General features: G+C 35.3%; 2 protein-coding genes across 5 annotated transcripts; one reads left to right on the top strand and one right to left on the bottom strand.

Annotated features, from left to right (window-relative positions):
- Nucleotides 1-1,549: 1,549 nt before the first annotated feature.
- On the bottom strand, nt 1,550-11,354 carry LOC114319518 (receptor-like serine/threonine-protein kinase ALE2). 4 transcript variants are annotated; one of them, XM_028266544.2, is made up of 11 exons: nt 11,136-11,354; nt 9,273-9,380; nt 8,058-8,165; nt 7,769-7,957; nt 7,549-7,656; nt 7,334-7,441; nt 6,328-6,699; nt 4,826-5,113; nt 3,557-3,952; nt 3,227-3,470; nt 1,550-2,586 (listed from the first exon to the last, which is right to left on the bottom strand). In XM_028266544.2, exons 1-11 carry the CDS (start codon nt 11,206-11,208, stop codon nt 1,929-1,931), a joined length of 2,652 nt encoding a protein of 883 aa, XP_028122345.2. In that variant the 5' UTR covers nt 11,209-11,354; the 3' UTR covers nt 1,550-1,928. The 4 variants fall into 4 exon arrangements, with proteins under 4 accessions (XP_028122345.2, XP_082781512.1, XP_028122346.2 ...); XM_082925386.1 differs by having other exon boundaries at nt 3,557-3,949; XM_028266545.2 differs by lacking the exon at nt 6,328-6,699.
- Nucleotides 11,355-17,838: 6,484 nt separating this feature from the next.
- On the top strand, nt 17,839-18,559 carry LOC145823915 (uncharacterized). The gene is made up of 2 exons (XM_082923474.1): nt 17,839-18,405; nt 18,515-18,559. Exons 1-2 carry the CDS (start codon nt 17,839-17,841, stop codon nt 18,557-18,559), a joined length of 612 nt encoding a protein of 203 aa, XP_082779600.1.
- Nucleotides 18,560-18,808: the final 249 nt, after the last annotated feature.

Genomic DNA, 18,808 nt, shown 5'->3' with positions numbered 1-18,808 from the left:
CTGAGAAGCACCAGATTATTTCTCCGGTTTGGCTGGCGTCGGGTTGACGTCAGCGGCTCAGTCAACGGCTCGGTCAATGGCTTTGGCTTCGTCCCGGCTCGGCTTAACGGCTCGGCTTCGATCGGCTTGGTCAGCGGCTGGAAAGCTTGGTCAACGGCTCGGATTCGGCTCGGCTCGGCTAAAGGCTCGGCTTGGCTGATGACGTCGGTTGGCGCGCGCGTGTGCGACGCGTGTATGCACGTGAAATCACGCTTCTTCTTCATCTGGAAGCGCGTGAGGCGCGTGTGAGAGTGGGGACGCGTGGGAACGGCGTCACAAAGCGCGTGTGGCGCGTGTGTGGCCGTCCGATCTCCGTTTTCGACGAGGTTTTCACTTCTGTGCTCGTCTCTTCGAGGGCTTTAACTTCGTCTGATCAAAAGTGGATTTCAACCACTTTGGTTTCTGGGCATTTCGGAAAAATGCACTCTGTTTTTCCGAAAAACACTCAACCTGCTCTGATACCACTTTGTTAGGATCAAACACACCCAGAAAAATTATCTCACACACACAGAGAACACAATATTTACATGGTTCGGCCCAATGCCTACATCCACGAACAGAAATGAGAATTTTTCACTAAAATGGAGCAAAATACAAATACAGAGGAGGAGATGAAACTCACTCAACTCACAGCTCTCACTCCCCAATTTCTGATACAATACATCTTCTCCCTCTCATCTCTATTTATACACAAAGAGAGGGAGAGAGAGATACCAACCCACCAAAAAATTTCTACCCTCCTTAATGGTGAATGGTGAAAATCAACAAGGAACAGCAACGTGAAGAGAAGGGAAGAGAGAAACTTGCAAATATGCCCAGCATAGACTTTCACTTCCAGTGGAGGTCTTCTTACGCCATCTTCTTTGACCCTCTACTTGCTTGCATGGTTTTGCATGCACGTGGGTTGGAACAACAGTTTGGTGTCTTGAGATGCTATGCAACTTAGATGTGGTTTGTTTAGTAGGAGGCATTTTCCAAAAATGATTTTCCTCAGTATGGAAGTTTAGAATTTTTGGGTTTTCTTGTGGATGTTTGTTTTCAGCAAGTTCTGTTTTGTCCTAGGGGTATGCCCTTACGTTCTTTTACATTTTCTTCTCTTGTTTCAATGAATTATTTGGTTTGCCAAAATGAAAAATAAAATAAATAAAGCTCAAAAGAAGAGTTTCTACAGTCATCAGCGCCGAGAGAAGGCAGACGCAAGCCATTGGAGGTCGGCTCAGTCACTTCTCTCTCTCTCTCTGGTTGTGTCAACAATCAAACTGATGAGTCTCGTAAAATATTTTTAACTAAAAGTTCTCGAAAGTTCTCTATTTTAATGATATGACTACCCATTTTAATAAACAAATAAAAAAATCAAATACAAATACTACTGTGGCCTTATTTGGAAAATTACAAACGACCCTATCGTGTCCTATGACGTGCCTGTGTCTAATATTTTAAATTTTTTTTAAAGGACAAATTTTTGGGCATGTTTGACACGTGTCTGTGTCCTTGACGGGTCAAACACTGATTTGTGAGGCCATATCAAATTTCTGTGCTTCATAGATAGGAAGTATTACAGGATTCCTCTAACAGAAGAAATGATGTTTCACTCATTAGTCATGTCCTGTACTTGCTTAAATCTCAAGTACAGGTGCTTCATATACATTCTCATTTCTCACTAAATGAAGGATTATGGTTCACAAAGGATTTAAAAGTATTTCAATTTAAAAAAAAAAAACAATGTTAAGGGCTACAGATTACTGCAATTCATACCTCTGCACAATATAAATCTCTCACTCCTGTTCCTTCAAGTGTAACTCCAAATTCATTCGAAGTGCTTTTCTTTAATGGTGAACATTGTCAAGAGTTAACAAGATCTTGGCCATAATTTTAATGAAAATCAACGCTTACTCACTCGTGCTGCCTCCAGAAAAACTGTTTAATCTTTGCCAGAACTGCCTTTCTCTCCCCATTCTCAGAGGTGCAGAATTAGAGTTCCTTCTAAAAGACCCAAATTCCTCTCCCTCAAATCGTGCTGATGCACTCACCAAATCTGAAGCTGATAATTCTAACTTTGAGTAAGAAATTGAATCATAGCCAGGTTTTGGGAAATGGGTCCCAGAAGCTTCTTCCATAAGCTCACCCGAAAATTTACTTATCTTAGTATCCACATTGACAGAAAGGGCATCTTGGCTGCAACTTCTCGATATAGTCTCTTTTGTCTCATCAAGCTCATTGCAGACAAGTTTCAAGGCCTGAACAACTTCCCCCATGAAAGGACGGTGAGACACTTCTGGTTGCACACACATTGACACGATTGCTGCTACCTTGGCTGTGCTATCAAATGGGATATTTGACTTCAGATAAGGGTCAATAATTGTTTCTAAGCCTTCCCTGGTTGTGAGGAGTGCACGAGCCCAAGTAACCAGATTTTCTTGACCTGGTGGCTGTGACAAATCCACAGGTTTTCTTCCTGTTAGGAGCTCAAGGAGGACTACACCGTAGCTGTAAACATCACTTGTCACGAGAAGATGACCGGTCATTGCATATTCTGGAGCTAAGTAACTGCAAAGAAAATAAATAAATAATGGAAATAAGGTATTTTAAAAGCTAAGTAAATGCAAAGAAGAAAGTTCACAGGAAATAAAGTTTAAGAGGTAAAAGCACAAATCACCGAAGGATACACAAAAAGAAACTACAACATGAAGATACAGTTTTTAGTTACAAAACTGAAGGAATATAATAAAATCAACGAGGAACTCTCTGTAATTTGGGCTGGCAATATAAATCCACTTCTGCTATTCCATTGTATATAACAAATGGGGCCTTAGTTTTTCTGTCGGATTATATTCCACATCCTTCCTTGCTAACTTGCCATTTCTTATTCATCGAAAAAACAAACTTTCCATTTATTCTGTATAAAGAATATCACTCAATTCCGTTTCCAATTCTCTACCCAAATCCATGATCCAAGCACAGCCTACGGAAACTATTATTGTCACTAGTTTAGTCAATCATAGGAAAAATCCTTTGACTGACTTGCTATGCCTTTTGCTTGAATTGCAAAATTAAGTCCCGTGCTGCTGCTAGTTCTGCTACGATCACCACCATCAGTATCATCAATTGTCATTACTACTACTATTATTATTTGAACAAGTTGTAGTGGTGGTAGTAATTATGAAAACATTAAAATAAGAGTTCATACCCAAAAGTTCCCATAACATGCGTTGAGATGTGTTTGTTTCCCTCATCCAGTGCTGTTCTAGCCAATCCGAAATCTGAAACTTTAGGTGTAAAATCGTGTTCTAACAAAATGTTGCCAGATTTGAAGTCCCTGTGTATAACACGAGGACTTGAGTCTTCATGAAGATAGGCTAAACCCCGAGCTGCACCAAGGGCAATCTTCATTCGAGCACCCCAATCAAGAGGGGCAGCTTCCTTGTCAACTCCTGAAGCGCACGCACAGATTAAAAAAAAATGGCACTAATCAAATAATTAAATAATTTATTATACAAATATTAAAAATTTCACCTACCATGTAAATGTGATTCCACACTTCCATTAGGAACAAGTTCATAGACTAGGCAACGAGTATGGTCCTCTGCGCAGATGCCAATTAATTTGACTAAGTTTCTGTGGTGCAAACGACTAAGCATCTCAACTTCTGCCAAGAACTCACAGCTACCTTGATGATCATCTCTCTTGAGAACCTTAACTGCCACCTTCCTTTTATCATCAAGAATGCCGCTATAGACAAGTCCAAAACCACCTTCCCCGAGTATTCTTGAAGCATCAAACTTATCTGTGGCTCTCTCTATATCATTTAGGCTGAACATTTTAGCAGTTCCCGTGTATGCCAACAAGCTAGAACTAAAGGGCATTGATGCTGAGCTGGGCATGCTTCCAAATGTCAATGACCTGGCAGCCCCTGCTGAATTTATGTTTCATTATTGTCTAGATGTGAAATTAGCATGAATGAAGTCATGGACATTGGGATTCTAAATCAAACTAACCGGGATTTTGGAGTAAATGAACTTACTACAAAAAAAACTTACAATCAGGTACAAGATGATGAGAAACATATTCAAAGAAATTATAGGTGAAATAGATATGTATTCATAGGATGTTAATAGTGACACCAATTGAGGATAAAATAAAGAAAAGTCAACTGAGATGCTTTGGCCATGTGCAATGTGCGACAAATAAGCCAGTAAGGAGTGATTCCATTTAGGTTAAAGGTGATAAAAAGACAAGATTAAGGCAAAGAAATATATTGGTTAATGCAGCTAGATATGATACAATTGCCTTGAATTTAACTGAGGCAATGGCTTTTGAGCAAGGGAGTGTTTATGGAATTACTATGGAGTATGGATGACATGTGATTCTCATAAAGAAAAAAGTAGATAAATTATATCACACGGGGTTGGCTTTGTGGTTCACTTGGCCCTTGGTGCCTTATGAAGCATCAAATCTAAGGTTCGACTCCCATTGAATGCTATCAATCCCTTAGGGGTCACGCCTGTGGGCATAGCCCTAGATTTTTCTGACCCATGTGAAAAGGGCTTTTTGTATAGGTTTCGGGATTAGTCAAGTTTACCTAGATACCTGATTATAAATATATATATATATATATATAGGAAGAGAATATAACAATTATTCAGTATTTGCATCTTTGTGCAGTTCACATATTCTTTGATGGTACACAGATAAAATCAAGCTGAATAAGCTAAATGAAAAGGTTTCCACAATTTTTTACTTCCTGAAAGATTTGGTAAATTTGATGGTTTTGATAGGATGATATTACCTGATGGTTTTCCATGGGAGGATATCAAAACAGGTGGATTTTGTTCAGGTTGATAAAAGCAGCCAAATTTCAACATCAAAAGGCAAATAGCTCCCATGGATACAACAAAAGCTGTGACAGACGATAGAGCAATTACAGTAATGATACTTCCATGAGGCCCATACTTCTTATTCCTTGGCACATCCACACCTAAAGGTCTTATTGTCCTTCCGTCATTGTCATGGCCAGGATATGGCTGACCATCTATAGTAGTGCTTGAAGGCATTGAAGGTGGAGATGGCGGAAGACCTATAGATGTTTAAGAGTTTCATCAGTGCAAGTCTAGAAACAAGAAATAGAACACGGCAAAGAGTAAAAAATGTTGTGAAAGCAGCTTCAAGGAAGAATTGCTTCTTAAGGCCAATGAATTCTAATGTTATATTTGGAAGAAGAAAAAGTTAACACTAATGATCCCTAAAATTTTTTTCCCTTCTGTCATTTTGGTCCATAATGTTTCAATTGTAACAATTTTGCATATTAATTTGGTACTTTGTATCAAATTGGTCAAATTGATTACGGTTGTTAGTATGTTTGACAAAAATGGTCACATCAACAAATTAGAACCATAAATCTTAGCCATACTAAGCACTTCATCTCAAAAATCCTTCCTCCCTCAATCTCCCTCTTCATTTTGTTCTCCCTCTCTCTGCAACATCAAAACCACCACCAAGCAGGCAAGCACCATCTCCTCCTCCACCTGCCACCCCATACCACCGAGCACCACCCCATCCTTCACACGCCACTCCACACCATCAAACCCACCCTCTCCACCACCCCATTTCTCTCTTCTTATTTCCCCCTTTTTTTTCTCAACTGATCTCTCTCTCTCTCTCTCTTCATTTCCCCCCCTTCCCCTGCCTTTTTTTTTTTCCTGAACTGTCCCCCTACTAGGTCAGCCCTTCATTCCATCCAGGGTTCTGCTTTCAATTTTGTTTTTCTTCTCCCTCTTCACTCCCAAATGAAGTAAAGTAATGGTCTACAGTCTGCCAATTTTTTGCTTTTAATTTGCTGTACTTTGCTATGTATGCACTCAGCCATGTCTTCCATCATGGTCTACATACAGTCTACTGTGTTATGGCTGTTGTTTGCTGGATGTGACAATACAATTTATATTCCAAAAAAAAAAAAAAAAAAAAGAAACAAAACAAAATTTCCAAAATTGTTCAATTTTAACTTCTTGTTGCATTTTTTCTGCAAAACTCTTCGTTGCATTTGATTTATTTGGTGATGTGGGGTGCCAGTGGAGGATGGGTGGTGTTTGGTGGTGTGGGGTAGCGGGTGGAGATGGAGGTGGTGTAGATTGTATGATGGTTGGAGGAGGAAGGAAGGTGGTATTCTTCTTTAAAAAAATTCTAACAATGTAATTGCTTAAAGTTATGAAGCTGGCATAAAAGCTGGAAAATTTTAATTCTTTTCTTTAGTTTTGAGAAGGCAACCCAAGAATTTGAAGGTTGACGCATAACCTGGATACCGAACTTGGATCACTTCATAGGCACCAAAGAGTGCAGTCTTTATGAAAACTTGTTTGTGCCAGAACTTCTTGTAGATCAAGAATGCAGTAGATTCATCAAAATTTTCTCGTGATGGTACCATGTTGATAAGGACCACGGTTTTCTCTAGCTGCTGGCTGGCTGTATTTGCTCCCATAATGCGAACTTGACTTCGGTTAAGTGAAACACTAGCTGCAATTTCCTTGGCCAGCTCTGACACCAAAGGGAAGAATGTGTATAGGGCAACACTAAGTTGAAGTCTGACTTCAATAGGCCACACACAACCACACGGTGATCCAGGAGCTGTATATGTCAATGGTTCTTTGCATGTCACTGATGTACATTCTACAAATAGGATAAGACACAATTGTTATATTTTTCAATCATATGAAGTTGGTCTAAATTCGGTCTAATAATAATGCTAGTTATACTTGTTAGGTCACGAATTGTCGCAAAAGCTTAAGCTGATTGGAAAAGTGCCTAACAATGTATATCAAGATATTCAACAACCTGCCTGCCTCACATGCAACCCCATCTTGCATGTGGAGAGCATCCATACAAAGAGAGAAGAAAGAATGCAACCGGGGATGAAAAGCATGCATGGAGACTTGAACACAAGACCTCTTCCAACTTGAGCTCTGATACCATGTTAAGTCACCAATTGTCCAGAAAGCTTAAGCTCTTAGGAAACATGCCTAACAATGTATGGCCTGTTTGGTGCAGCTTTTTGTAAGCTAAAAGCTGATAATTAGAAACAGAAACGAAAAGCACCTCTCTACTTGCTTCTCAATAATTAACTTATTTTAGCTTATTTAAGCTATTTTTGCCTCATAAGTTGTAAGAAGAAGTCGTACCAAACACTTTGGCACAAATTTCCAAAATAAAGATGCTATTTATAAGCAGCTCCATAAGCTGCACCAAATATCATATCAAGCTATTCAACAATTCTAGCAGCATCAAAAGCAACACTGGCATGTACCTTCATTAGGAGGAGGTGGTGGTAGTGCTAAAAGTGGTGAGTGTGGTGGAGTTGCCTTCTCGTTAAAGGAAGAGCTCAATGGAGATACTGTAGGTGGAGGAATAGGCACTGCCAGACACAAAAAAGGATCAATGTGAAGTAAAAATTAGCATTTTCCATAAATGTTGAGGTTCAAAACAAATTAAAAAAGAAAAAAGAAAAAGGTCTGCCTGTACTTTTAGATTGGCTTGATATGGTTGTTGGTGATGGTGCATGTGCTGGAGAGCTCCACCTTCTTGTTGAAGGAAAGCGAGAATGCAATGGGGAGATCGAAGGGCCTACACCTTTACAAGCATAAAATTGGAAAGCGGACAATAAGGATTAGTAACTTAAATTCTCACAGTAATGCAACATGAAATAAGTCGATTGATGCGCATTTCAATAGAAATATCTGACCTTGGTGGCCATATGCAGGTGAAGATGGTCGAGGGGCCAAGTTGACGATTTTGTTCTTTGCATGATGATGCATATAAAATGACCATGAAAGCGAAAATGCAGATCCATGCTCCGAATTTTTTTCAGGATGTTTGAAAGATGATGTTGAAGGTGCAATGGATTTCCTCATGGCATTGTGTTGAACAGGGGCTACAGAAGAAAGAAAATTAGGCTGGACATGAAATATCATTTTTCCCTTTAAACTTGAGTGGAAGATAAATGTCCTCAGTTGGATTACTAAAGTATGTACCTTTAGTTGGAGAAGGGTGGAATGCTTCGTTTGGTGGTGGTGCAATTAGCATTCCATGTCTTTTCAAGCCAAAGCTTGGAGAAGTTGACATAGGAGAGATTACGGGGTCTGTGACATTTATATGGACTAATAATCAGAAATTAACAAGAGAAACATCTATAGAAATTGTTACATATTCACACCCCTACCTGGAAGTACAGAGACATGATTAATTAACTGGCATACTGAAAGTCTTTTCAACATTAAAATTTTTCATTTCCCTATGTATGGTTTCTCTAAAAATTTACATTGTAAATAATGGGTCAAGATCATGGTCACGTCATTACTTGCATCCATTTTGTTTCATCTTAATAAGACATGGGTGAGTAGTGAGGGTAATTGGTAACAACTATTTTTGATTAAATAATCTGGCTAGTGTTGTTCAAACTTTGTGTTACAATTGGAAATTTCGGTAGACAAAATGAGTGCTACATATCTATGTTAAGTGTATAGGTTGTTTGTCCAAGTGTTCACAATCGAAGATGCTTAAAGAGAATGCAAGCATGCTTCAATCCAATCTTAGGTATAATTGCATGAGCATACTGCATTAGTTTAGGACACAAATGTTTTTTGTCACAAAATTGGCCTAGGATAACCTATACGTAGTCTTGTGTACTTTGCAGTTGGAAATAGTCACAAATTGGGTTATTCGGGTAAGACAGTGTGCCCAGCTTAAGCCTACCTAGTAGGGTGCTGGCACACTCAAGCAGGGTGGCGATAGTGAGACTCACTCCAAGTGCGCTTGAGCAGTGGCATCTTTTGTGCTTGTAAAAAGTCTAGATTGTGCACCCAAAGCCCAACCATGATGTGCTCAAGTGGGCTGGCAGCATTCTGAATCTATACTTTGGACTAAGTTTTTGACAAACTATGAGGTGAAGTTCGAAAAAAAGCTTCTGATATTTTTCAATTTAAAAGTGATGAGAATCTTGTAATACAGGAGTTTGAATTCGATTAATTCCAAGTTAACTAGACAATTATAAATATGTGAAAAATAAGCAATCAATCATAAAGAGAGACCACGATATAACGTGGAAAACCCAAAGTCAGGGAAAAAAAACCATGGACGCAACCAAAACTAGCAGTATATAACCAAGATCAAGAAAAAAAAAAAAACCTCCTGTTCTGAAGGTATAAGTCAGTTCTAATTTATGAATCTTAGGCTGTGCAAAAAGTTACCATTTTGCAGGAATGTCCGGCTTTTGGTTCTATGAGACCTTATGTCCAGTGTTCCCAGATTTACACGGAGAAGCACAGAAGCTGCTGCAAGTGATGGTATATCAAAGCCTGCAAAAGAGGAAAAAGGTAAAACATCTCAGTTAAAATTTTGAATTCTGATACTCCTTGTATGTCATCCCCTAGAGCAGCAAAAAAAAAATTAAAAAAAATTGATTTTAATAATAAGAAATGAGAAACGAGAAATGGATTTGATGGAACTCAGTAATGTTATCATGACAGGAGGCTTTAGAAAGGAGCTGTTTGATTAGTATGGTTATCCTTCAACACCTGTTCCCTCTTGTAACAACATTTTCCTTCAAAGGTGAATTTGAAATGATAATGACCAACAAACTAATTCATTGAAAATTGATCCCATTAAGATGAAATGAGAAACCATAATTTTACTCATAGAATATTGTGACAGGAATTAATGAAATTTTGGTGTGAGCTTATCATAACAAGTATTTTGTTGTGAGGAAAAGTGAAGATAAGTGGAGATCATGCTTAAAGAGCATATTGTAAAATGAACAAAGGCTTGCATTGAACACATAGTTCTTAAAAAAAGTAAATCTACCTCAAACTCTCTTACTTATCCTCCTTCTTCCACTCCAAAAAATAAAAAATAAAAAACAAAAAGCCTTAAATGAATCCTGACTTCTGTTGAGAGTTATGACTTCCAGCAAATTATGAATCAGAAAGAGAAAGTGGTGGTTCGTTTTTGAGTGGTCGAAGTTTGCAATGTCGCATTTTTTAGCGAAACAATACAACTAGCCCAGCCTAATGGTTGCTTTTGTTTTTGCAAAAGAATTGTTCTCATTTATTCTCAAAAGTCAAAACCATGTAGAGGTACATATATCATAACAAACTGCTCAGTTGCCAGATGACCATCCATCACCTCCAAAATTATTGAACTGTGTACAACCAACTTTGAAACAAGGTTCAAACGCACCAATTCATTGTTATGAGACAAAATGAAAAATTCAACTTTCTAATTCATTTTTCACATTAAAAAAAGGTGCTATAATTGGTTCGAATTGACAAATTTGTGAAATTTTGGACATTGAAATATGAAAATAATTTCACAAGAACTTGGAAATTTCAGCCAAGTTTCAAATTTAAATCTGGAATGAGAAAACTTTGGCCATTTTAAATATTTATTTAAATGACCAAAATTTGGCCAAATAATTACATTATCACATTGAAAGGCTGGTGAACATCACTTGAATATTTTAAAAATTAAAAAAAAGAAAAAAAAATGTTTTCCCAAAAAATCATCACTGCAATAATCATTGATTTGGAGGATAATGGATTCAGACTGAACCCTCTAATTTTTTTATTTATGAGGGAGTTTAGATAGAACTAATAACTTAAATATTGAAGCACAGACAAATAAAATAAACTCTACTGTAATTTTTACATGGATTCCCCAAAATGATAGCAAAGTTTTCTTTCTTCTTATGCCTTATTTTATTTTATTTCATTTTTATTAATTTTTTTGCCTCATAGATTAAAAATAGCAAGTGAAAATTATGTGCAAATTCTCAACTGGACCAAAATATTGAAATAGTCCCATCTGAAAAATGTACATCAGCCATGAACTACACAACTCTATCAAAATTATTTTCATATAAATGACACTCCTCCATTCTAAAAGTAGAGCAGAGAAGAGCCAATTTTGAGATCCCAAATCCAAATTGTACTCCACATTCAAAATTCATGAAAACCCACATGGAGTTACTCAAGAAACTAAATGGAGCAACAAAAAAAATTCAATCTTTATACCAAATGAAAATGTAAAAACAAAAGGAATCACAAACCCAATACCTGCAGATTCACAGTGTGATAAAACACTGAGAATTATGAGTTTGAACAAGATGAGAATCTGAGGCAACCCCATCTCCCTCTAACAGAAAGGTTCAAATCAAGCCTCAAGATCTTCCATTTCTCACTCAATCATTAAAAGAAAGAAGTAAAAAATGAGAAAGGAAAACAAGATGAATGTGAAGAATAGACTGAAGTAAACACATGGGTAGTGGGTTTAGATTATTAGGGGGAGAGGAGAGGACCCACATAGTAGGAGTGAAGTAAGGAGAATGCAGAATGGGTTAGATGAGAAGAAGCCAACCAAGTTTTGTTCTTTTTCTTGAGACAGAGCTCTCTTCAATTGACAGGGCTTTGATTATGAGTGTTGTAACGGAATAGTTTCGGTTGACACGAGTGATTAACTGTAACGGTGCAGAGAGAGAGATAGAGAGAGAGATTATTCGAAACAGCAATGATTGAGGGTTACAATTTTTGTGACTCAAATGGCTCGAAATTATTAAAACGATATCGTTTTGAGTACAAAATAATTTCAAAATTGCCAAAACGATGTTATTTTAGCAATTTTAAACCATTATGACCCTCAAACATTTTCCTATTCGAAAAGCATTAAGGATCAGTCTTATTTTTAGTTGAAACTCAAAAAAGCTCGAGTGTTAAAAGTAAGTAAATTTTGTCTTTAACAGAATGTTCGGTACTTTACATATAATTATTAGGTGCTCTCGTGACGCAACTGCTCATATTCATTAATATTTTTTTTGCTACTTCGGAAATGCTCATATTCAATAATATTAATATGAATGGAAATTCTCGTATTATATTATTATTTTTATTTAATTATAATTAATTTTTTTCCCTTTAATTATGACTCATGAATTCTTTAACCTCATATTATGTTTAGTTATGATTTTTTTTTTTGGTTATAACTAAAAAAATTAAAATTATCTCATTTTTCTTTTTAATATAAAGTACATATGTTATATACTTTTGAAAGGGTTCCCCATAGTGTTTCTCTAGTATGAAATATGTGATTGGTTTAAAAAAAAAAAAATCAAATTATGTGGTTACCAGCAATGAACTTGACCAATTGAGATTTTATGAATTTTGATAAAAACTAGTTAGTTACAAGAGTAATATTTTAATTAGAATTTTAATTCAAAGGCGCTATCAACATAATTAAGTAGATGATGATAAAAATTAAATTATATAGTAATATTTTGCAATTTTTCTAGGTTTGGCTTCATAGAGTTTCCGTATTCATCTTCGTGGATATCTCCTAGTCTTCATCCATAATACTATTAACAGCCTGAGAGTGCAGTTCTCTCATTTATACTTTGTCAAAGGACAACCGCAGCCACTCCTCCCCTTCGAGCAAAGAGCGTTCTTGGATACATAGTTTTTCAGTTGTCATCTTAATTTGAGAGAGCATTTGAGTTTGATAGGCTCATTTTAGTACCAATTTCGGTAATTCAAACCTTTCACTTTTAAGACTAGTTAAGAATAATATTTATGCAAAAAAAATAAAGATAATTGGACATCGATAACTATATATTTAAATCATATTTGTTTTTAAAAAATAAACGACAAATATAATTTTAATAATAATTATTCATTTTATGTAATACAAATTTAATTTAAACTTATAACTATCGATGTTTGATGGTATTGATTTTTTACTTAAAAATTTAACTCAACAAATTCTAAAAAGTTAACAATCTAGATTACTAAAGGCGATTTCAAAATAGACTTATTAAATTCAAATGCTCTTTCAAATTAAGATGATCAAAATTCGAAAGAAGCAGAACCTTATAATTCTATAACCAATATGTAACTTTGAAATAAAAAGGAGAGTGGTTGGATGATTTGTGTTTGCTAGTCGCTTTGGATTGGAAAACTTTGGCTTTGTTTGGAAGGTGGCTAAAATAAAATAAAAAAATTAACGGTAAATTACAAACTCACTCTTTGAACTTTATTTAAATTATAAATTACTTTTTGTGATTCTAGAAATTATATTATGCCTTTTAAGGTTTTTAATTTCATAATAAATGAGTCCTTTTGTTAATAAATTATCAAGTTAATTAACAGTTTTTAATAATGTTAAGATTTTATTTTAATTAATAATTCAGATAATTTTATTATTGTATAGGTGAACAGTTAGAAATTTCACTTTTTCAATTAATTTTGTTAAATAAAAAATTCTGATTGGAAGGTATTTGTAATTTTTCAAACTACATAGGCAATTCGTATTTTAAGTAAATCTCACGAGTGTATTTGTAATTTACGCAAAAAATAAAATAAAAAATATTAAAAAGACACTATAAATTATCAAATTGTTTTTTACATTTTTACAAATATATATATATATATATATATATATATATATATATATATATATATTTTTCCCGTTTTGAAAAGCTAAAAAAAAATTAAGGTAATGTTTGGTAGAGTTTTGTAAATGTGATTTGAGAGTATGAGTTGTATTTTGAGTTTGTGTGTTGTGGAATTATGATTTGAGTGTAGAAAATTTGTTTGGTTATGGTTTTTAAATAGAGTGTTGAAATGTGTTTTGAAAATGTATTTTGAATTAAGTTTTGAAAGTTTGATGTGACATGTGAAATAAGAAAATTTGTTTGGTGATGTGTTTTGGAAATAGTTTTCAAAACTTAATTCAATCAATAATTTATAATCAAACACACAACTCATATATCGATATCCGTATTTTTTATCAACAGTAATAACCAAACTATTTTTAAAATACTGAAATTAAAAATTGATTTTTTTTTTCAATTAATTTTTTTCAGTAATTTTTGTTGAATAATTTTTTTTTTCAATTTTTTTTTCATTTAAAAATAAATCTATGTCAATTATTTTGTGTCAACTAAATTTTCTATCAATTCATTTTTTACGCCGGTACAAACATCTTCAACAATACGTTTTTTATTTTTTTTCTAAAATTTTGTTAAAGTCAACAACTTTTGAGAATACATATTAATAAAAATTAACATAAATACACCAAGTTTAATATTTTAAAATAGAAATCATAATGTAAACCTTACAAAACATTATCAATTTTTTTTCTCATTTATTACACGTTATTAATTTAGTAATAAAGTCGTAACAGATTGTTCAGTATTTGTTCAATATACGGATGTAATATTATTAAAAAATTATTAATATTATAAAAAAAAATAGATTAGAAATAAAAAGTAAAAAATAAAAAGAAAAATCAACCAGAACTTTCTGAACCTTCAGAGTAGCTTCAGATAGTCGAACACTAGGAAGTCGGACCGGGACAACCGGACGGTCAACCGGGCGGTCATCCCATCTCACACCAATTCCCACTCAGTGAAAGCTTTTCAGAGAAGAAATATGAAGTTCACGTGATACAGAGAAGAAATATGAGGTTCACGTTAAATTTTCAGAGACGATGGAGAAGGATATGGAAGCTTTTTAGATCAAAAGAGAAAGAAAGATGAGGTTCACGTGAAATTTTCAGAGACGATGAAGAAGGATATGGAAGCTTTTCAGATCAAAAGAGGAAGAAGCCAGAAACGTTAAAAGTGGAGAACTGAAGTACAAGCTGCCAAATGGGTTTTCAAACTGTAATTTGAATTAACACGCGGAATTATATTTTGAATGTCCTATCCAAACGTGATGCTGAAGTTCACGTGTTAAAAGTTAATTTGAAAATACAAACAAACAGAACCTAAAATTGTCAATTTCTAAACCAACCCATTGATTTGATACAAGTCTCTCTTCCTACATGTGTTAGTACGTAACCCCACATGCCATGCCATATGATGGTTGGTTTGGTTTGGCTTGATATGATATGAGTGAGCTGTTTTGTTTGGAAGTGGGGAATCTGATGCTGCTGCTCCTGCTGACGGTGGCCATGGCCTCAACTTTGGCAATGTATGTGTCGGCGAATTTGGCATTCTTTGTTCGTCAAACCTAACTCTCCTTATTCAAAGACATAGTCATTTTTTGTTTAGGGTAACAACGCTTTTTACTTATTGCAGCCCTAGTTTGAAATGTTCTTTTATTCTAGTTTTCTGTGAAAAATAATTTTTAAAAACAAAAGATTAAAAAAAATATATTTTAAATATCTCTTTACAGTCATTTTATTTTATACCATATTTCTCATCTTTATTTTTCATTTCGTCTTCTCTATTACACATCTCCTTATAAAAGTATGAATTATAGTGTTTGTTCATAAAATAAGGTAATGTACGAAGAAATCGTGATGAATGACCAGCAAAAAAATAAAAATATTAGTTTTTTTTTTTTTGTTGGTTTGATTTTTTTTTAGTCGAATCTAGATATGGTTGTTTGACTTTTGCTCGGTGCAGTAGAACTGACCAAAACCAAATAGCTCAGAGCCCTATTGTTGAACAAAATCAAATTGTGCAAACAGCCAGTACTAAACAAATTGAAATACCCTTACATCCATTGCCAAGTGTATAGATCTCCATCATGTTTGGCATCCTACAAGCGGACTCACATTGCATGTTCGAAAGCACACAATTGGACAAAGGTCATGTGTTCGGCGAACCAGAACCAAACGATTTGTAAAACCTGCATAAATGAAAACATAAAACAAAAAATCAAATGAGAATGCTTGTCGAATTGTGTTAGGGATAACAAAAAAACATATCAATCTTCATAGAAGGTTTGCCGGTGAAGTGTGTCCTAGATGGTGTGATGGTTGGATTATGTCACCAATGGGGAAAAATTGGGTGGTGGTTAGAGATGGCTGCAATGGTAGCCTGAGATGGTAAAAGGAACAAGAAAATGAATGGAGCAAAGAGGGAAAAGAAGATACGTGTAAGGAGAGGAAAGTATGGGTAGAGATACGGATATAATTGGCATATTGAGAAGTATAACAAGACAAAATTAAAATTAATTTTTTTTTTTAATGAGTGTTGTAGAAACCTCATTTGGACCGACTATTAAGATTTAAGCGCTTGAAATGCTTTTTAATGATAAAAATAATTTCAACTTTAGAGATGTTTGAAATTGTTAAAACTGTGTTACCATTTTCGTGCCAAAAATTATTTTTTTATCTAAAATTACTGTTTTTTTGACTCGTCTTGAGAGCTTAATTTCACCTAGTAAAAATTAGAATTTGAAAATGTCTATTTCACGAAATTGTAGCCCTTTGAGTTAGCTTTTAAATGCTGCTTGATTCACCTCAATCCGATATTGGATGAGAGATATATGCCCAAAATAAGAAAGGTTGTCAAGGATGTGCACGAGTTGGGCGAGAGGTGTTGCAAGTTAATGATGGGGAAATCCTATACTAGCTCTGTTTGGTAGAGCTGTGGGAAAGTGCTTATAGCTTATGCCTAAACAGCTTATAGCTTATAACTATGAACATAAGCTGATTTCTGACTTATTCTTAAAGCATCTCCTGCCCCACTCAAAGAATAAGCTGATTTCTGACTTCCAAAAAGTTATAAGCTATAAGTTATAAGCTAAACCAAACACATCAAAATAGCTTAAATTAAGTTGAAAGCTGAAATAAGCTGATTATAATTTCTGCCAAACAGGCACAGTGACCTTTCTTGACCCCCAAGGCTCCCCTTACCTGTAAATACACCCCATTGCCACCCTTTTTAATGGTTCCCAACTATTAGAGTTAAATTGAGTATTTTTAGTGAGTTAAAAGAGTGAAACTCAAACCCTAGCCTTCAAATCCAATATTTCTAACCCTAATACCGCAGCAAAATAATTTCAAAAAGTAAATCTAAGATTGAAGAAAGTTGATCAATGCATAGCTAAAACTTGAGAGAAGTATTCAAGCAAGTTTTGTACTCATCGATTTGATTATCAAACCAGAGATATTGTTCTTCTTCTTTGTTAATATTAGTATGAATTAGGCCTTGTTTGCACATATGTTATTTTAGTAACTTTTTGACTTTTTACGAAAAGATATGCAAAAAAGTAAAGAAAGTGATGTAACAACTTATAGTGACTTGTTGTCTTTTTGGCTAAAATAGTTACTTCCCATATGAGGCCTTAATCATATTTTTATTATTAAATCATGGTTACGGAGTTAGCAAACATGTATAATCATATAAGTTGGTAGTTTTGCATGTTCTTCATTTTATTTTGCATGTTCTAGTTAGATGTATACTTGTTGCATGTTTAGGTTAGTTTAATCTTGATGTTGTCATACATATAACCCAGTTTAATCATCATATAATATTCAGCATGTTTAGATTTATTTTGGGTTAGTTACTTTGTGTGCATTAAATCATGTTAGTAGTCTTAAACCGTGCTTAGGTTCATATGTATTATTTATTCATATCATACATGTTTGACGCTTGGCAGTGGAATACGGGTAAGTTTCCTTCTTGTTCATAGCATATTGGTTGTACTTGATGTATTGTTTTTCAATAAATCCAGTCTATGTGTTTTTCATGATCCCTTGGTTGTTTTGAATGTTTTTATTAATATTGCTTGATTTGGGTTATGTTTATGACCACATGAATAAAAATATTTGCTTTTTGATAGAAAATCACAATTTTTGGTGGAAAAGATATGAAGGTGAGGTTAGCAATTTGGATGATTTTTCAATTTCAAAAGACCACTTCGGGCTTGGAAAGAAGATGAGTTGGTCAGATTAACCACTGCTCTGGGGTCAGGACCTCTTTTAAGAAGTGATGTGGCTGACAGGTTGGGGTGGAAGGCTGCTCAGTCAGGTATGTTTAAGGCTAATGCTGTTTATGCTTGGGGCATGCTCAATGATGGTCCCACTCACAGTTCAGTTGATCTTATCTGGAATAATTTCTCCCCACCGAAGGCAAAATTTTTTTCTTGGCTAGCTTGGAGAGGAAGGCTGAAGACTAAAGATTTGCTTCATAGGTTTGGAATTTTAGAGGGGGAAGATGTCCTCAATTGTATATTCTGTCGTGAGGTTAGAGAATCTATTGACCATGTTATGCTTCATTGTTCTTTTACTTGGAAAATTTGGTCTGATATTATTGATTGGTGGGGTATTCAGTGGGTCATTCCCAGATCCATAGATGGCCTTTTACTCTGGTGGATGGGTTGGAAGTTTAGGAATAAAGTTAATCTGGTATGGAAGGCTCTTCCAGCAGCAGTGTTGTGGTCTGTGTGGAGTTATAGAAATGAGTGTGTGTTTAAGGCAGTCCAGCCCAATCATCAGGTTCTGTGTGAATGTATCAAGGTGAGGTTAGCAATTTGGATGAGATCCCAGTTCAGGGATGCTTCATTCTCAGTCAACGATATCGTGTTTAATTTTTCACAAGTCAGGTGCTGTCTAGGATCTCAGTGGTGAATTCTGCTCTGTTACAGGGTGTTATCTACTAGTTAGGCTGCTGTTATGGTGTTATATTGGTCTGGTGGTGGATATATAGGTAGCTGCGGGTCAAGTTCTGCTGGTTGCAAGTGTTGCTAGTTGAAGGGTGTGCCCTGAGGAGTGGTGGTTGAGTGTGTTTGTGTTCTGGGTATTTATCTCAGAAAAATAGTTGTCTGCTCTGGTGTTGAGCCTGCTGGAGATTTTTTACTACTGCTGTGTTGTTGAGCTTGCTGGGTTGGGTATGCACCAAGATGGTGGCTGTTGCTACTTCTACAGCTTGGGTGCAGCATGGATGGACTGCATATTGGTGCAGCATAGCAGCCTGGCTGTGTATTTTGATCTGTTATGCTTG

This window comes from Camellia sinensis, chromosome 4 (genome assembly GCF_055761805.1).
Source record: "Camellia sinensis isolate YWXY chromosome 4, ASM5576180v1, whole genome shotgun sequence".
NCBI classification, from domain to species: Eukaryota; Viridiplantae; Streptophyta; class Magnoliopsida; order Ericales; family Theaceae; genus Camellia; species Camellia sinensis.
Note: the sequence above shows the minus strand (reverse complement) of the source record. Positions and strands in the feature narration are given on the sequence as shown.

Bases quoted from the DNA above. Each gene is read 5' to 3' on its own strand.
- LOC114319518 (XM_028266544.2), bottom strand. From the start codon at position 11,208: ATGGGGTTGCCTCAGATTCTCATCTTGTTCAAACTCATAATTCTCAGT. The intron at 9,381-11,135 runs GTATTGGGTTTG...CCTCTTTTGCAG, and splicing joins ATCACACTGTGAATCTGCAG to GCTTTGATATACCATCACTT. The intron at 5,114-6,327 runs GTTATGCGTCAA...AAACATCTATAG, and splicing joins GATCCAAGTTCGGTATCCAG to GTCTTCCGCCATCTCCACCT.
- LOC145823915 (XM_082923474.1), top strand. From the start codon at position 17,839: ATGTTTAAGGCTAATGCTGTTTATGCTTGGGGCATGCTCAATGATGGT. The intron at 18,406-18,514 runs GTCAGGTGCTGT...GTGGATATATAG, and splicing joins TCGTGTTTAATTTTTCACAA to GTAGCTGCGGGTCAAGTTCT.